A 20,482-nucleotide genomic window follows, 5' to 3' on the forward strand; every position below is an offset into this window, starting at 1 on the left:
ACTTGAATGCTCTTAAATTGGCTGAATTGTTTTATAGCCCAGAACATGCTCTGTCTCGGTAAACATACCATGTGCACTTGAAAAGAATGTGTATTCTTTGGTGGGGTAAAGTGTTCTATAACTGTTGACTATGTCAATTAGTTGCTACTGTTGAGTTTTCCATGCCTCTTATTTTCTGTCTTCTTGTTCTATCAATAATTGGAAGAAGGATGTTGAAATCTTGGACTATAGTAATGAATTTGTCTATTTCCAATTATAGTTGTATCAGTTTGTGTTTTATTTACTTTTAAGCCTTGCTTTTTGTTTTCTTAAAAAAATTATTTTTAAGTTTATTCATTTTTGAGAGAGAGAGAGAGAGAGTGAGCGAGCATGAGCAGGGGAGGGGCAGAGAGAGAGAGAGGGAGACACAGAATCCGAAGCAGGCTCCAGGCTTTGAGCTGTCAGACAGAGCCCGAAGTGGAGCCTGAACTCATGAACCGTGAGATGATGACCTGAGCCGAAGTCAGATGTTCAATACACTGAGCAACTACCCAGGAGCCCCTAAGCGTTGCTTTTAAGTGCATAAACATTTAGGTTTATTTTCCAGTGATAAAATAACACTATATCCTTGGTAATACTCTTTGCCTGGCAGTAATATAATCACTCCAGCTTTTTTTGATTAGTGTTAATATAGCATATCATTTTTCATCCTGTTACATTTGTATCTTTAAATAAAAAGAGGGTTTCATGTAGATAGTGTATTATTAGATACTGTTTTTTTTAAATATCCATCTTGAAAATCTCTAATTGGGGCATTTAGACCATTGCATTTAATGTAACCACTGATATGCTGCTTCTGGCCATTACAAAATGAGAGAATGAATTTACCCTCCTTTCTGAAACGTACAAAATATATGAAATAATAGACTATAAGACACCGGATGTTAGGCAATAAAAAACAGTATCCCTCAGAGATGGGAAATACCAATTAAATAGCTTTCCATGAAATAAAAGATTCTCAGGGGTCGGTTGAGCGACCGACTTCGGCTCAGGTCATGATCTCGTGGTCCGTGAGTTCGAGCCCCGCGTCGGGCTCTGTGCTGACAGCTCAGAGCCTGGAGCCTGTTTCAGATTCTGTGTCTCCCTCTCTCTGACCCTCCCCCGTTCATGCTCTGTCTCTCTCTGTCTCAAAAAAATAAATAAACGTTAAAAAAAAAATTAAAAAAAGAAAAGAAATAAAAGATTCTCTATTAATGTGCTTAAATTTTGTGTATGATGTATAACACCATAACTATATCCATACACATTGTGTGTGTGTATTTGTCTATCTCTCCTTGCTAAGAATTTAAGGTCCAAAAGATCAAAGACTTACTTTGCTTTACTCTATTATCTTTAGTACTGAGATCATACCTGGTGCAGAGCAGACATGCTAATATTTGATGAAAGAATGAATTTACAAATAATTTTATTTTGTCAATTGATGACTAGCATTCCCTTGAATGTCAGAATTCAACCATTCTTCTATTTCTAGGTATTTTACTCATTTTCAGTTGTTCACTACTATAGACTAAGGTGAATAATTTATTGCCAAATCTTTGTTTACATCCTTTCCCAAACAACAACAAACTTCTACAAGTGGAAATGTATGGTGAAAGCATACGCAAACTTTGAAGGTGTTTCAAATGTTCTGCACAAGTGCTCTCCATTAGGTTGAGCCTACCTAAACTAAGATCAGTAGTGTATAAGAATGCCTTCCTTGGGGGATTTTAATTTCTACTCTACCTAATCTGCCTCATTAAGTATTTAGAAGAATCAGAGATAACAAAACAATCACCTTCTACCTTTAATGATGTGGATGCCTGCTAAGCCATTGAGAGCGCAGACTAGTTGCCGATGTGCTTCTTCACACTCTGTTCCACATTTCTTCTGTAGAGATGTTAGCAGCTCTTCCATTGTCATGGTGCTAAAAGAAAAGGTAGATTGTTCCTGAAGAGAAAATCCTAAGTGCCAATATTACATCACATAAGATCAAGAGTATCAGACTCTTACAGAGTCTTTGTATATCTTCGGGATCTTTCTTTCCACTTCCATTTTACCACTGTCACTTTCAACTCAATTGCCTCTTACTATTCTGGCAAGCATTCTATTACCTGATCCCATCCTCCTTTACTTTTTCCCAGTTAGGTCAATGGAGAAGCGAAGTAGAAAAATCTTCCCAAAATATGAAGTACCAACACGATATGTTTGAAACAGTATGGGTGTTAGAAGATAAGATTAAGTCTGAATCTCTAGCATTATAATTTAATGAATCTCCATAAGCCTGAATTTTTTTTTATCTGTAAAAAAAATGAGGATTCTTCAAGGATCAGATCCAATGCCATTGCTGCCAAAAGGCTGTCTAACGTTAACTATTTATATAGAAATTATTTCCATATTCTAACTGTCTACAGCCATGTATAAGTACCTCTTATGAAGTAGGTTTGCCTTATTTTATAGGAATCACTAATCTTTGTCATTTCCCTTATTTGTCTATAAACTGCTTAAAGGCAAAGACAAAAATATAATTCCTCTTTCTATATATTTTTAATAACACCTTATCTTTTTAACACCAGGTGCTAAAACAAAACAAAACAAAACAAAACAAAACAAAACAAAACAAAACACACCAGTTGCTGAGTCACAGACTGATGAACAAACAATTTCTGGGATAACAGTGGACTAGATACTGTGGACACAAATTACAAAGAAAATATAGTAATCTAATTCAGTTAAGTCCCTGATGTAGGAACAAAAAATTAGAATAAGAACAAAAGCCTTTCATATCTGAAGTGCAGCAAAAAATACACAAAACAAAACAAAAAAACAGAATAAAACAATAAAACCCCCAAATAGTCCTAACTTTAAAAGAAATGTTTAAAACCATGAAAATAATTTTGAGAATGTGGCTCTCTTTCATAAATGGGGTTCATGCCAAAGAAAAACCTCACTGCTAAAAATAACTGACAACAGCTCATTTATAAGACCCTGAATGAAACTGGGGGCTAGAAAGCTAATAGCTTAAACACTGTCTATCACTAATATAGTGTCAATTGCAGTGTAAGGAAATTGAAAACAAAACCTTTTCTGGAGTGGCAAAAACTCCCCACGAACGGCCTGTGGGTGGCAGCAGGCCTGCCTGAGCCTCAGCAGTGGATACAGAATGGAGGTGACCGTCCTTCGGTCCAGGCTGCTGAGCTTCAGTGCCCAGTCAGAAATCTTCCTGAGCTTTACTACTGCATCCTGGCAGCACACTTCATGCTGGCGGTGATAGAAATGTCTTTCCACTGGAGAAAAGTGAAGCCAGTGGACTTCTTCTGTCTGAGGGGGTATCTGGATCTGTAGGGAGAAGAAAAAAAGGATTTCACCTGAAAATTTAACTTTCCATCCCAGCTCTCGCTTCCCTTTTCTTGTAATGTCCTTAATCAGTAAAAACTTATGCTACTGACTTGGTCAATCACATCTTTCTTTGCAGACCTCCATAGTATCTTGGCAATAAAGCTGTAGAGGAGCTGAGGATTCTTCCTGCAGTAAGGGCGATAGAGAAGTCGAACCCACCAGTGTTTGACACAGTAAGGTTCAATACCAAGAAAGACCACCAACCCAAAAAGATCTGAGAAGAAAAAAAAAACAACAACACATTGAGAATAACTGTTTCTATATTTCTACATTACTATTTTGAATAACCGCTTTCATAGATATTACACAGCACATAGTACTTTCCATGAATTAAAACGCAGATTGTATAGACTCTTGAATCTGAAAGTTAATTCCACTTTGACTTACGTTTGTTGATATTGCACTAGGTTTTGTGTTAGGAGCTAAAATGTGTAACCATTCTACAAACCTCGTATTTAATCCAAAAGTCTGAAATTTCCATCAGAAGTAAAACTAGAAAATGACTCACTTGTGTGCACCTGATCAAGAGATACATAAGAAGAATCAGGCACTCTCATGAGACTACTGGATTTAAGGCTTGCTGGATTAGGAAAGAAGTCTGAATGACATAGGTGATATGAAGAATATTCACTGATCCAATATTCATTACATTTTTTGGTCTAGTAATTCTACTTTTGGGAAATAAGACTAAAACCATAATAAAAAACTAGAGACAAGATTAATCCACACAGTGACATTCATGCCAACAACATATAGAATAAAAATGACTCAAATAAAGAAATGATTAAATAAATCATATAGTACTCTCCGTAAGACAAAACCTTTCTTTTCCTTTTTTTTTCAAATTTTTATTTAAATTCTAGTTAGCAAAAAATACTCGTTTTAGGAGAATTTAGTGATTCACTTACATATAACACCTGGTGTTCATCACAACAAGGGCCCTCCTTAATGTGCATCACTCATCTAGCCCATCTCCTCACCCACCTCCCTCCCTCCCTCGACCCTCAGTTTGTTCTCTATAGTTATGGTTTGCTTCAGCCCTTCCTTAGTTTCCCTCCTTCCCCTATGTTCATCTGTTTTGTTTCTCAAATTCCACATATGAGGGAAACTGTATGGTATTTAAGATAAAACTGATCTTCTTCTAATCCAACAGGCCTTGTGTTTGTTAGATTTACTTCGTTGTACTTGTATGTTTTATGATTGGGGAACCAATATTATAGTCCATGTTTTGCTCACTTAACATTATACCTTACAGTGTTTGCATTTATGATGGATTTTTAAAACATGAAAAATTGCTTAGAATATAATGTTAAGTGAAAAAAAAGGTATAAAATTATGCATGCAGTATGAGGACAAACATGCAAACATTTATATAAAAAAGATTGGGATAGTGGTTATGTCTTTAAATGAAGATTATGGCTCAGTGTAATTTTTTAAATATTTTTCTGCATTAAACATGTTCACATTGGGCTATATTCTCTTTAGAAACCATGAAATTTTTTTTCCAAAAACGTGATGTCCCTACCCACAACATTTATTCTGAAGATGCCTAACAAATATTTAGGTTGAATTAAGTTACTTTGACACTTTCTGAGAGTCCATTAACATCTAAAAAGAAATACTGCCTACATGCAGATATCAATGGAGTTGTACTTCTGTTAAATCAATCCATTTGCCTATGTGCTATCTCTTCTTTGAGGTCCCAAAAGTGCCTCAAGCTCAACTTGCCAAAATCAAATTCATACTCTTTTTGCCCAAACATGCTTCTCCTCTAGTGTTATTCACTAGGAAATACAGTCACTGTACATGGAGTTATGCTACTTCGAAGTCCTGGCATCTCCCCATCACTGAATAAGCCTTATTAATTTTTTTCTTATCCACTTTTTTGCATTTCTTCAGGACAATCCTAGTTAAAACTCAGGGTGTCAGTATCAACTTGCCTAGATTACTTATTGTAGCCAACTGAGATCCTAGTATCCACTCTGTCCCATTTCTAAACCATTCTCTACACTGCAAATAGATTGAGTTTTTGAAATCCAAATATAACCACGAGATGATACCCAACCACTTTGTTTAAATCTTTCCAATAGCTCCTACTATTCTTAAGAAAATAAACAAATAAAATTATTCATCATGGCCTACAGAGTCCTCCATGGTCTGATCTATATCCACCTATTCAATCTACTGGGTTTTCCAGTTTTCCAGCTCTCTGTATTCTAGCCACACTAATATCCTTCCATGCTCCTCCTGCCAGATCATCTTTGTATTTTCTGTTTCCTTTACGATAGAGAATTCTTCCCTATTTACTTAACTCATATTAATATTTCAGATCCTGGCTCAGCTGTCCCTTCCTTCGACATCCCTATTATGTGATGTCACAGAATGAGACATCTTTTCTGAAGCCTATTATAGTTTGAATTTTACATTTATCTTATACATTAAAGTTACCTTGACTACAGTCTTAACATTTGTCTTAAGTACTTAATAAATACATCTTCCCTTCTAAGCTGTAAGCTCAAGAAGGTCAGGAACCGAGTCTTTTTTTTTTTTTTTTTTTTATTATACTTCACAAAGAATAAATGAACCAATAAATGTACTACAAAGTACTTAAGTAATTTAGAGTCAACACTTTCGAAGAAGCTAAAATGAATACACAAATATATAAATGGGAAATAAGAACAACAAAAGCAGCAGTGGAAGCAGCTACCACTCACTGAATATTTAATACCTGCCAGGTGCCATGCTAAATGCTTTCATACTTTATTATAACTAATCTTAAAACATCTTACTTCGCAAATAAGGAAAATAAAAATTTGAATGTTTATGTCATTTCTTTATGGACATACAACTGAAAAGTCAGTATGTCACCATGGTTCGTATATCCTGAAAACCAGTGCTTTGTATACTATACAAAGAAGTATATTACATAGACATGGAGTGGGGAGGATGGGAGGAGAGGGAGGCGTTCTTGCTACCTGGCTTTATTTCAGCCTGCCTGTAGAAACATACTAAAGGCCTCACAAATTATGGAATGAAAATATCCTAGCCTCATGTCCTTGCTCAGTGTGTAGTCAACCTGGGATTCACAAGATCTCTGGTTGTTGCTAATTAGTAAATCATCAAATCTGGTTTATCTCTATCAGTCTAGCACAGTGGTTCTCAATGGAGGTGGAGGTGGAGTGGCATGATTTTGTCCCCCAGGGGATAATAGGCAATGTCTAAAACACATTTGTGTTTTAGAAGTGCTACTGCCATCTAGTGGGAGAAGCTAAATATCCCAAGACGCAGAGGACAGCTCCCAACAAAAAAGAAGTATCCAGGCCCAAATGTCAATGGGGCCAAGGTTGAGTAATCCTGCTCTAACACGAAAAGAAAACCAATGAGACTTTCATTTTCAACTACAACATCGTGACTATGCATCTTTTCCTTCTCCTCTCTCTCTCTTGCTACCTTCTTTCTGTTTTCTACCTACCATTTTGGAGCTCTGAGTTCAGTTTAGACCTGCATCTACACTGCTCAGGAGGGCACAATGACTGTTCACCTTAGGACAATGGGACTACTCACCATCTATCCATTCTCATAAAAACAAAAACCATCCAATTCCATTTAAAAAGATGAACGCTTAAAACTACTAGGAGTGAAATATATGTACAATCACTTACGTAAGGATTTCAACAAAGGCTGAAAATACTTGTTCCTAAAAACAAGCAAGCTTTTCAAATATAGGCAAAATGTGAAGAAACCATACATTACCCTCCAATCCTCTCTGTACTGGAGTGCCACTGATACACCAGCGATTAATCCCACTCAAGCGCTGAGCCATTTCTGCAGCCTAATGAGAGAGAAATATGCAATAAAAAGAGAAGGAAAAAAAGGCAGGGGAAATTAGGAATGTTTACTCCTGAGAATAGCCCGTGAAAAGCTATGCTTCAGGTCAGGCACACTCTCTCTTATTCACAGTTATCACACTCAAAGTTGAAGGTCATATTCAATGGGCCATCTTCTAGTACAGTGGTTCTCATTAGCAGAAGGCTGCCATGAGCCCTCCCCAAAAGAGGAAGAATAGTTCAAGTATGTATAGAATGAAAAGGCTCCCTGAATGACTGAGACATCCCCAACGCCACCCATCCTTAAGATGTGAACCAATGTACTAACAGATAAGATTCATAAATTGAGTGCAGATTACAAAGTGGCCAAAGAAAATGGAATAAAGACATATGAACAAATGCTAAATCAAACTCTATCTTCTAAAGTAGTATTTTCTGTTATGATATGATCTCTCCGATAAAAAGGTCAACTTTGGCCCAAAGTTATCAGAGCCTACATGATGAACTTTCCACTTAGCAGAAATGCTAGCAGAAGTCCCTAAACAGAGTTTACTTTGATCTGCATCACACATAAATTGCCATCTTATTCAAATACATATGGGCATTGCATATAAAGCAGTAATTCCTACGGTACCAAAATAACTCCTGAGGGTTATGTAGTTCAGAGCACAAGAGAAAAGCAAATTACTATGTTTAGCAACAAACTTTTGGCCAATGTCAACACTGTAGGTTAATTACACTTAGATTATTAATATTTTTATGGACAACTTCCTCAATCTCTTTCCTCTTTTTACTCCCCAGCCCTCAGAAGATTCTGCAGAAATTCTCACTTTTACAGCAGGACATTCAACCATCTGGGCTTCATCAAGGCAGATCCTCCACCACTCCACAGCTACTAGGGGGCTGGGAATGGCCATATAGCGCTTCTGGTTCCGTAAACGACGCCCATCCTCACTGTTGCTATGTGGAATATCTACATAGTTAAGTTCTGAACGAAGGACATCATAGGTAATGATAACTATATCCTGTTCAGCCAAAAAGTGAGGCTGTAAAAAACCATCTTTCTTCACTCCTTGATATACCTAGGAAACAATCACACAGTTACTGCAGAAAGGCTCATTAAAGATAATGGAAATATTCATTCTTACACCCTTACTGAGTTCTTTACATTGTTTAGTTTAGTACAAAACATGCCATGAGATACACTCCATGTGTATCTAGACTCACGTGTCTAGATACGTGTCTAGAGAAAGCCACGTTAGGGTAGAAGACCGGTAACATAAGCATCATGAAGGGACATGTAAGAGAAGTGAAAGTGATAGCACAGTGGAAAGACCAATGCTATGGCTGAGAAGGTAAATTCAGAGGAGTTAAAATTTGAGCTGGCTCTTAAAGAACATTTAGGAGTTCTCACAGGTGGAGAAAGGGGAAAAGGACTTAAGGGTACGTAGGTAGGTAGGTAGGTAGGTACAAAAGCACAGAGGTATGAAGAAGTAGAACAAGAAGAGCTATAATTTCCTGAATGCCTTTTATATTTCAGACACTATGCTGTACTTTATCTCCTATCTTCAGCAACAATCTCATTAGTGGTTACTTTTATTCCTATCCCACACATAAGAAACATGAAGTGACTTGCTCAGAACTTGCAGAGCCTAGATTCAAATCAAGGTTTATCTACCCAACAAAACTGAGCTCCTCAATGGCCAAGAGGAGGTTTCACTTATTACTGTGTTCTCTCTCCCTATCTATGGTAGTAGATGAAATATTGAACACCTTAAATAATATTTGTATGGAAAGAAGGAAGGAAGAACAAAGGGAGTGAAGAATACTAACATTACTCAACAAAATGGATTTAGAGGGAACATACCTCAACATAGTAAAGGCCATATATGACAAACCCATAGCTAACATCGTACTCAACAGTGAAAAACTGAAAGCTTTCCCTCTAGGGTCAAGAACAAGATAAGGATGTCTACTCTCACCACTTTTATGCAACATAGTTGAATAGTCCTAGCTGCAACAATCAGATAAGAAAAAGAAATAAAAGGTACCCAAATTGGTAAGAAAAACCTGTCACTATTACCAGATGACATAATAGTATATAAAGAAAACCCTAAATATTCTACCTAAAAACTATCAGAACCAGTAGTGAATTTAGTAAAGTTGTAGGACATAACATTAATGTACAGAAATCTGTTATACTTCTATACACTAATAAAAAAGAGAAATTAGGAAAATCATCCCATTTACAGTTATACCAAAAAGAATAAAATACCTAGGAATAAATTTAACCAAGGAGGTGAAAGACCTATACTCTGAAAACTGTAAGAAATTGGTGACAGAAATTGAAGATGACAAATAGAAAGATAAACCATGCTCATGAACTGGAGAAATTAATATTGCTAAAATGTCCATAGAACCCAAAGTAATCTACAGATTCAATGCAATTCCTATCAATACCATTAGCATTTTTTCATAGAACGAGAACATATATTCCTAAAATTGGTATGGAACCACTGAAGACCTTGAATAGCCAAAGCCATCTTAAGAAGAACAGAACTGGAGGGGCGCCTGGGTGGCTCAGTCGGTTAAGCGGCCGACTTCAGCTCAGGTCATGATCTCGCGGTCCGTGAGTTCGAGCCCCGCGTTGGGCTCTGTGCTGACAGCTCAGAGCCTGGAGCCTGTTTCAGACTCTGTGTCTCCCTCTCTCTGACCCTCTCCCGTTCATGCTCTGTCTATCTCTGTCTCAAAAATAAATAAACATTAAAAAAAAATAATTAAAAAAAAAAAAAAAAAAGAACAGAACTGGAAATATCACAATCCCAGATATCAAGATACACTACAAAGCCTGTACTAATCAAGTATATGGCACTAGCACAAAAATAGATACACAGATCTATGGAACAGGATAGAGTCCAGAAATAAACTGATGCTTATATAGTTAATTAATCTATGACAAAGAAGGCAAGAATGTACAATGGAGAAAAGATAACAAATGGTGCTGGGAAAACTGGACAACTATATGCCAAAGAATAAAAGTGAGCCACTTTCTTACACCATACAAAAATTAACTCAAAATGGAATAAAAGTCTAAATGTGAGATGTGAAGCCATAAAATTCCTAAAAGAAAACATAGGCAGTCAACTTTCAGATGCTGGCCTTAGCCAAATATTTACAGATATGTCTCCTTGGGCAAAGGAAACAAAAACAGAAGTAAACTGCTAGGACCAGTGAAAATAAAAAAGATTTTGCATAGCAAAGAACACCATCAAAATTAAAAGGCAATCTAGTAGATGGGAAAAGACATATGCAAGTGATCTATCCATTTAGGGGATATTAGCCAATATTCAAAATATATAAAGAACTTACAGAGCTCAACACCAAAAAAAAAAAAAAAAAATCGATTAAAAAATGGGGATTTTTTTAAGAAGACAAACCGATGGCCAACAGACACATAAAAAAAATGCTCACCAGCACTAATGACAAATGCAAATCAAACCACAGTGATATATCACCTCACACCAGTTAGCATGGCTAGTATCAAAAAGACAAAAACAAGTGTTGGTGAGGATGTGGAAAAAAAGGAAACTCTTATGCACCGTTTGTGGGAATGTAAACTGATGCAACCACTGTGGAGAACAGTATGGAAGTTCCCAAAAACATTAAAAATAGAAATACTATATGATCCAATAATTCCACTACTGAGTATTTACCCAAAGAAAATGGAAATGCTAACTCAAAAATATAGTCACCCATTTTTACTGCAGCATTATTTACAACAGCCAAGTTATGGAAGCAACCTGTGTCCACTGATAGATGATGGATAAAAAAAATGTGGTATATATAAACAGTGGAATATTAGTTACAAAAAATAATGAGATCTTGTTATTTGTGACAACATGGATGAACCTAGAGGCATTATGCTAAATGAAAGATGTCAGACAGAGAAAGATAAATCCCATATGATTCCACTTATATGTGGAACCCTAAAAAAACCAACCAACCAACCAACCAACCAAACATAAAACATAAAACAGTATCATAAATACAGAGAACAAATAGTGGTTGCCAGAGGGGAGGGAATTGAGGGGGTGAGTGCGTGAAATAGGTGAAGGGGATTAAGAAATACAGACTTCTAGTTATAAGATAAATAAGTCACAAGGATGAAAAGTACAGCATAGGTTGTCAATAATACTGTCCTAACATTGCATGGTAACAGATGGTAACTACACTTGTCTTGGTGAGCATAGCATAATGTACAGAATTGTCGATTCATTGTTATACACCTGAAATTAATATAACATTGTATGCCAACTATACTTCAATTAAAAACAAAATACTAACATTAGTAAGTTACAATGAACTATGTGCCAGCACTTTATCAATTCATTTAACCTTCGCAGTAAGTCTATGAAGGGGTATTAATTTTAGAACTTAGCACAGTTCCTGGCACGTTACAGGTACTCAATAAATATTTGCTGAATGAGTAAATTCTTATTTTACAGATAATGTAACTGAGGCCTCAAAGGATGACTCTGGATCTAAGAGGTAGAGATGAGACAGGCAGCTACTATTACACAATGCTGCCTTTCTGTCTGAGAGTGGAAATGTGTATATGAAGTCTTTTTCATTTACATGATGGATTTTTTCAAAAGCTTCCACATCTTTTAACTCAAAGCACTTTAACTTCTGAACTTCTGATGTCAGAAAAGAATACAGAGTCTACTGTTTCATTTCCCATTCTCAATTTCCTCTTCAAATTCTGATTTCATAACTATCTTATTAATTTTTGGGATAAACAACAAAGTGATAAAGGTTGTAAAAATTACCACAGGGAAGCAAAAATTGGGATTTTCCTATTCATTTAAAGAGTCCAAACTGCCTTACCAAGACTCGAAGAGATGATGACCTCACGTGCCTGTTGATTTCATCCACCCACTGATGACAAATGGAACTGGGCGAGATGATCAGAGTTGCTCGTGTTGATACTGGCTCCATTGCAACAAGGCAATGGGGGCAGTAAAAAGGCTTAATCTTCAGATTCTTCTCTTCATAATTCACACATTTTGCATGTTGCCATAGGTGGCATTTCAGGCACTGAACACGAGGTTTACGGTCTACCTGATCAAGCTCACCACATATGCACTCAAAGCGATAATCTGAGGAATTACAGGGACTCCCGATATTAGATTGTGGCACATCACCGTCGGTAGGGTTTAAAGATTCAGCTTGGTCCTTTGCTCCACGTTCTTCCTTGATTTCAAAGATACATGTACTTTTAGATGTGGTAACATCAGTAATTCCAGAGTCACTGGTAGCTGGACAGTGATCTTGTGAACTGAGATTGATATTAGGCTGACCTTTTCCCTTTTTTGTGGATAGAACAGGCTTTTTCTTGAATTTACTACGATTTTTCCGAGGCTTATAGTAATAATAATAAGGATCATCATCATCATCAGATGTGTTTGATGGCAAGTATTCAGAATCTGTGTCTTTGTTCCCTGATTTTCTGGATTCTTTCTGAATTTTCCTTGGACTCCCTATTGCCTATGAAAAATATTATTTAATTAATTTATATCAATATAATTACAATACTGAAATTAAATCCCCAACCTTATTTATAAGCTTTCCATAAAAATCCAATAGCCACTCTTGCTACCATTTTCCCACTAGAAGAATCACTCCTGATCACTGGCTTTCAATCTGCCCTCTGTAAGAAGCCTCTCTGTGGTCTACAGGTCTAAAAAGGAAGGCTCTACTATTGTATAAGTAAAAGCTGAAGAGAATAAAAATTAGATAGGAAGCTACTAATATTTTGACATTAACCTCTTATAATTCATATTTTGTCTAAATCAATAAAAGACTAATAGTTTATAATACATGAATATACAAACTCGGGCAATTAACATATCAAGTACAAAAATACAGCATTTAAAGAAAGTGAAAATCTACTAGTTACTGCAATTAGCAAATAAACTCCTTCTTTCTTTCTGCTTTCTACCTGTACCCCTCCTGAAATTATTTACTGGATAACAATTCTGTGCCAGGCATAGTGTTAGATGCTGGCAATACAAATATGAGGAATATTTAGTTCCTGGTCTCCACGAGGTCTATTGGAAAAGAAAGAAAAATAAAAAGTGAAACAATGGTACAAGAATGCCTAAGAGGAGTACAAAACAGACAGGGGCTGGGATGGGGAGGTAGGTGCCAGCATGAGCTTCCTAGAAGTGATGTCAGACCTGAGGTTGAACAGATGAGTTGGGACACTTGCCATGAATGGCACTAATTGAAGATTTTCCTTTTTTGGTGACAGAAGGATTATGAGAAGCATAGAAGTTCACTGCAGCTTTCTACCCTGGTTGGGGAAAAATGTTGGGAGACTCCCTACTCCAGAAAACGAACTTTTTTATCTGTCATTTCCTTCACAGTAGACAAGCTAGTAGTTCCACACTTTGATTTACTGTTATTAGTCTTTACTGGATTAATGGATTGATTTTAAAGTCTATTTATTTATTTTAAGTAATCTCTATACCCAACCTGGGGCTCAAACTCACAACCCCGAGATCAAGAATCTCATCTGACTAAGCCAGTTAGGTGCCCCATTTACCTGATTTATGTTTGCATAGCTATGTAATTATTTTTTTTAAAGCAAGCTTGAAATTAATAGCCCCCCAAAAGCAGTTTTATAACAAAATGTAAAAATTTTATAAGATGACATGGGAAAAATGAGAACTTACATAAAAGATTGAAAATGTATATAAAAAGCTAAGCAAATGTAAGGTATCATAATATTTTTTAAACTACAGAACAGATTTTTAACTGCTGACAACATTAGGATAAGGAGAGAGTCGTTTTATTTTTTTTCTCTCTCTTTTCTTAACGTTTATTTTTTTGAGAGAGAGCAAGAGTGCTGGCACACGAATGGAAGAAGGAAGAGAGAAAGGTGAGAGAGAATCCCAAGTAGGCTTCTGTGCAGAGCCCAATGCAGAGCTGGATCTTTGAGCATGAACTTTGAGATCAAGACCTGAGCCAAAATCAAGAGTAAGACGCTCAACTGACTAGCCACCCAGGCACCCCTACTTTCTTCTCTTTTTTAAAAAAAAATTTTTTTGTGTGTTATTTTAAACTCTTTAGTATGTTTAACCCACCGGGGGGGTGCCTGGGTGGCTGTTGGTTAAGCATCCGACTTTGGCTCAGGTCATGATCTCACAGTTTGTGAGTTTGATCTCCACATCAGGGTCTGTGCTAACAGCTCAGAGACTGAAGCCTGCTTCAGATTCTGTGTCTCCCTCTCTCTCTGCCCCTCCCATGCTCATGCTCTGTCTCTCTCTGTGTCAAAAATAAATAAACGTTAAAAAATTAATATGCTCAACCCACCAAAATAATTCATTCAAATATTTATTGAGTACTTGCTATGTGCCAAGCACTCTTCTCTGGGACTAGTAAAATACAGTTTCTACTCTGATGAAACTTCCACTCAGGAGGTAGAAAAGAGATGATACAGGCACATGTGATTTTCCTAGTTTGTTTTTTATCTTCAGTCTCTAAAAGCCTTAGTGTCAAGTGGGATCTGCCCACTCCCTCTATAAGGCATCACACAGAGTAACTTAATAAATGTTCTGTTACCTGCTTTTTTGTTTTATCATATGTATCTTCTTCCTTGTAATTCTTCCCCAATGTAAAAGTCCCAGAAAAACCATGCCCTTTGATCTGTTTCACAAGACCTTCAAAAATTAAACATTTCAGCATCCGTTTCAGAAGACTCCTGTTCCGCTGAACATCGTATCTATATATAGAACTGACATACTTATAGATGGAAAGGATGGAAACTCCTTTTTTTCCATTCATTTCTTTCACAGCTGTCAGGATCATCACACGTGTAGCTATATGCAAAAGGATATGCTAACTTAGAATAATTGAAATTAGAAAAAAAACAGAAACATATTAAGAATAATATGCACTGAGAACTAAGACAAAAAAAGATTTTTATTGAAGATATGTTGTCTGTATATCATTTTGAAGAATACATAATAAAAATTATCTCAATATATTAATAATATACTATGATGGAAATAACCTAAAGAAGAATTGCTCATTAATTTGTTAATCTACCAAAGCAACTATCATTTAAAATTATATTCGGGAAAAAAAAAACTTATCACAATTGTCCATGTATATGCTACCATCAGTAAAGGAAACATTTATTGGTTAGCAGAATTTGAAGTGGCTATGCTGGAGAATAAACAAAGCCTGGTGTAAACTGTAAGCTCAAGAAATTTAAATACAACAGACTGAACAAGATCTATACCGAGAAAGAATGAATCGATCAAATGAAAGAATAAATCTTTACTTTTGTTAAGGTAATATGACTTGTAATTGATCCCATTTATACAAAGTATAAACCATGAAAACAATTATTCATAACAAATACAAGATCTCTCCCTATAAGAAATGCAAGAACTATGACAAAGATGACTGCAAAAAGGTATTTTCTTTCAGAGATTTCATACTTACGGGGACACTGAACTTTTTCTTTTGGTTCAAATTCCGTATTTGGGGTTTCTGTGTTTTTTACTTTTCCTCCAGACTGATGTGATGGAATGAAATAATTCACCACTTTTCCCTGATATAAACAACATTCAACAGTCACCCAGTGCTTTGCTTTCAGTAATTGGAGCTGCTTGTTAAAATTAACCCTTCTATTAGGAGTTGTAAAAAAATGATGAAAGAAAGAGCTAAATATGCTATTCACATATACAAACCTTATGTTTTATTTCAGGGCTACTGCTAGCTATCACTTGAAAACTGTGCATATTATCTTAAATTACCTAAATGTTAAGTGTGAAACTTCTGAAATTAACTTAAAAAAAATTTTTTTTTAATCTTTATTTATTTTTGAGAGGGAGAGAGAGACAGAGTGTGAGTGGGCAGAGAGACAGGGAGGCACAGAATCTGAAGCAAGCTCCAGGCTCAAAGCTGTCAGCACAGAGCCTGACGGGGGCTCAAACCCACAAACCGTGAGATCATGACCCAAGCTAAAGTCAGACACTTAACAGACTGAGCCACCCAGGTGCCCCTTCTGAAATTAACTTTTCAAAGGCTTGTTTAAATATGGAATTAACATAGAAGTTACCGAGAGTTAAATCATATAGTTAATATAGAAGTTACTGTAACACTGGGGCACCTGAGTGGCTCAGTTGGTTGAGTGTCCAACTCAGGTCATGAGCTTGCAGTTCATGAGTTCGAGCCCCCATCATCTGGTGCTGTCAGCATAGACCCTGCTTTGGATCCTTTGTTCCCCTTTCTCTGCCCCTGCCTTGCCTGAACTCTCTCTCAAAAATAAATAAACATTAAAACAAAAAAAAGTTACTGTAAAACTATATATTCCAACTCATTTGTTTTTTAACAACGAAATAGATATTTTCTATTCCCTACTCAAATCTACGAGGTTAATTTTGCAAACTTGACCCTATCAGAAGATCACATTATCCCTAAAGTTGTGGGCACAGTGAGCCCTACACGTAATGATACTCTTACCTAGTGTGTTGATTTTAGGTTTTATTACCGGAAATTATGAACTATGAGCTGCACGTGCTTCAGTGGAGCTGTTTCTTTTTTTCCTTCATAAACTCTAAAATTTGTATTTCTAAACACAATTATATATTTTAGAACAAGGACTCAGAGTTTGATTCATTTAGCAATCTAATTACAAAGCTATTTAGCCTTTAACAAAGTTTGAAGTATTAGATTCTATGACTTACATACCTGAGATTTGTACAATTAAAAAAAATTACTTTCAAAAATATTTACTGGTAATATGGAGGCTTGTAGTAGTGACAAAACATTTGAGGGAGTAACAGTACTTTCCTATGAGTTTCTCTGCCAACGAGAAGGAATCTTGGTGACAGCATATCCCCTTTCCTAGTTGGCCAACATCACTTAACAAAAACCCTGCCAGGTCACAAACATCCTATTCTCTGTGCCCGCTTGAGGTTAACTAATAACTAGTACAATTAATTAGCCTCAGAGGAGACTAAAAGTGTTGGCTTAAGTGCCAAGCAAATGTTCAATATATGATGCTTTTTGAGAACATATGTCCCCTGCTTTCTTGGCCCTATGGTACTACTCCTACCTCAGGAAGAGTGAGAGCATCTTGTTTGACATCTTGTCGGGTATGTGTCAGAATCAGAGCCAAAACCTCCACTGTCTTTCCAAGACCCATCTCATCTGCTAAGATTCCGCCAAGCAACTGTGGCCCAGCATTTGGGTAATCACGGATGATGCTGAAGGAAAAAACAAGAAAAACGTATCACAGGAAGGCAAGTAAAAATTATACTATTCCTAAAGAAAACTGGAAGAAATCCATAAAAGTCAAAGTTTTTTTAAACTACATTTTAGTGTGAAACAATCTGAAATGCTAGGTCACTGAATAAAGAACCATGATAATCAAAAAACTGCCTGAGCTGACAAGTGAGTCTGCAGAAACAGGAGTGGTACTGGTAAATAACATCGTTCTTTTCTCTTCTTTAAATAAAAGGAGGTGTGTCTGCCTTCTTTCTGTGTCTGTGAAGAAAAAAACGAGGATAATAACTACTGATTCACCTATGATGTTGCTATGTTTAATGACTCCTATGACTTTAATAATAGAAATTAACAAATCTAATGAAAATATGAGAACTGGTCCATAGAAAGATGACATTTTTATTTAAAATTATAATCTCTTTAAATATGAGTAACTAAGCTTCTTAAATCCATTATTTTCCATTCATTATAGAAAAATGACAAGTACTATTAATTTCATATTTGTCTTACCTATAAAAATGATAAAAATATAAAGTCTAGTAAGACTTCGACTTAGTATTCCTTCCTAAGGTACTGCCAAGGCTAAAGACATATGCGACCAATGTCATACAGGTTTTTGTAACATTTACTTTTAATATCTAGCACATAAAGTTTGCCTTACCAGCCTGTGTACGGATTGTAGTAGAGTTTCAAACCCTCAGATGTAACAATCTCTCGCCATAAGAAATGCAGGGTATTTTCTAAAAAAAAATATAACCATAAGAACAAGTTTTTGTTTGTTTTCCTTTCTGCCAGGAAATCACGTTAAAATAAAAATAAGTTAATAGTCAAAATACTCCGGGAAGCCACATACACATGGAAAAAGGCTAGGATCTCATTCTTTTTTTCAGATATTATTCTTGTAATTATTCTTCCTTTGCTTTGGGCACCAATATTTTCCACATAAGTGTTATGCAGAAAAACGAAGTACAGCATATCACAGAGAATTAACAGGAAAAGAAAATGAATACAGGAAAACAACTCCTACCCAATGAAGGAAAATAGCTTATCCTCTATAATTCCTTCAAAAAGTTGCCGAAAATCTTTAAATAACTCAACAGACATATGCTTGTGGGCTAATACATTAACTCAAATCAGACCTAACCTTTTAGAGGGGTCTGATAGCAGGAGGAAAATCTTATTTAACTGAAGAAAAAATATCTTAAACACTGAAGTATTGTGTATTTCAACCAGAGTCTTCCATATTTCTTTCCCTTAATATTTTAAGTTGTTTAAACCAACTGCCAAATTAGGAAGAATGTCTGTATCTACCAGTGAAATGGCAAGTAATTTTGCTGCCTGCTTTAGGGATTAACAGGTGAAGTAGGAATATAGATACATAGGGTTTATAAAATGAAAAAAATTAAAAGATTAAAAAGCTTCAATTTATGGGAACCACAGGGAACATAACTATTAAATGGCACATGGGATTTAATCAACAAAATCCATTCTGTGGATAAAAAAGAATAAAATACTGCTATATGCAGAATGGATGAATCTCAAAAAACATTATGTTCAAAGAGGCCAACTTCTCCCCCGCCTCAAGTGTCCGCGTTTTGCCATTCTATTAATTGTTTCAAAAACAGGCAAAACTAACTTATGGTGGCAGTAGTTGCCTCCTGAAGGGGTTGAAGTAGGAGAATTGACTGGGCCATGAGGGAACTTTCTGAGGTGAGGGAAATATTTCATGTTAGCACTGTATCATAGATATAAAAAGACAAAATCAATTTTAACAATTTTATTTAGCTTAACATAAACAAAACCTTATCATTTCCATATGTAATCAATATAAAATTATGAATGAGACACTTGGCCTCTTTTTTTGTACTATTTGAAATCTGGTATATATTTTAAACTTACAACACATAATCTGGGCAGTCATTTGAAGTCTCAAGAGGCACGTGTGGCTAGTACCTTCTGAGAAAATCTAGTTCTATGTCTTAATTGGGTCATTGGTAACACAGATGCATAGATTTAGCCTAATATATCAAATTGTGCCCTTAAGAGCTGTGCATTTTACCCTAAGTAAGTTATACCTTAATAAAATTATGTAAAGAAAAGTTACTGCATTTTGGAGAAAAAATAATCCAGTCTGTAGGAAACTACAGAGCTAACAATTTCCTCAATGACTAAATTATAAGAAAAAAATACAGAATGTGAAGAGATAAAATCTATGGATTAAAGAAACTTAAGTGACAACAATTCCAATGTATGAATGCTAGTTGGTTTCAAATCTGAATCAACTGCAAGACAGAAAGAGAAACAGAGAGAGAGAAAGGGAGAAAAAAAGAAGGAAGAGAGGAGAGAGATTTGGCAGTATTAAAGAATTACTGGGTTTAAAAATCCATCATAACATATATATTTTATATCTGTTTAAAGCAACCCTTTCTTTCATTGAAATAAACTGTGACGTTACCAGATTAAATGATATGATATGTGAAATTATTACTTCAATATAATTTAGAGTACGGATGAGAAGTAGGAAGAAATAATGTTGGTTATAAATGAATATTTTCTAAAATTAAAAATTAAAAAGTGACATTTGTTGGATTAAAAAAGTATAAACTGGAATCTACGGGAGAAACAAGTAAGAGCTATACCTCATTAAAATAAATCTATACGGAATGGAAGAGAAATGGTCAACACTTCACTTCCTAGAATCATGCAAAAATCTCATCTTCTGCCCATTCCTTTAAAGATAGTGATAAAAAGGCATAAATGACTCCGATAAACTTACTTTCACAAAAACACTTAATAGATAACATTTTATTTTATTATTTATTTTGTGGAGTAAAGAAAATAAATGCAAACCTAGGAGAATTAGTCATACACCAGTCTCCCACTTCTGTAAATTCGCTTTCTGTTGCTAATATTCATCATTAAATTGTGAAGCCTCTCGC

The 20,482-nt window shown here is 35.7% G+C and overlaps 1 protein-coding gene across 3 annotated transcripts in view; it reads right to left on the reverse strand.

Moving 5' to 3' along the window:
- SHPRH (SNF2 histone linker PHD RING helicase) overlaps positions 1 to 20,482 on the reverse strand; it is a 95,064-nt gene that overhangs the window by 61,734 nt on the left and 12,848 nt on the right. For all 3 annotated transcript variants that reach the window (XM_007093724.3, XM_042987273.1, XM_042987274.1), the window contains exons 5-14: positions 18,205 to 18,283; positions 17,374 to 17,524; positions 15,756 to 15,864; positions 14,868 to 15,124; positions 12,129 to 12,788; positions 8,072 to 8,323; positions 7,168 to 7,246; positions 3,465 to 3,628; positions 3,098 to 3,354; positions 1,821 to 1,942 (exon numbers count right to left, since the gene is read on the reverse strand). In XM_007093724.3, the coding sequence (XP_007093786.2) occupies positions 1,821 to 1,942; positions 3,098 to 3,354; positions 3,465 to 3,628; positions 7,168 to 7,246; positions 8,072 to 8,323; positions 12,129 to 12,788; positions 14,868 to 15,124; positions 15,756 to 15,864; positions 17,374 to 17,524; positions 18,205 to 18,283 (2,130 nt within the window). The remainder of the gene's footprint in view (positions 1 to 1,820; positions 1,943 to 3,097; positions 3,355 to 3,464; positions 3,629 to 7,167; positions 7,247 to 8,071; positions 8,324 to 12,128; positions 12,789 to 14,867; positions 15,125 to 15,755; positions 15,865 to 17,373; positions 17,525 to 18,204; positions 18,284 to 20,482) is intronic.

Source organism: Panthera tigris, chromosome B2 (assembly GCF_018350195.1).
Source record: "Panthera tigris isolate Pti1 chromosome B2, P.tigris_Pti1_mat1.1, whole genome shotgun sequence".
NCBI lineage: Eukaryota > Metazoa > Chordata > Mammalia > Carnivora > Felidae > Panthera > Panthera tigris.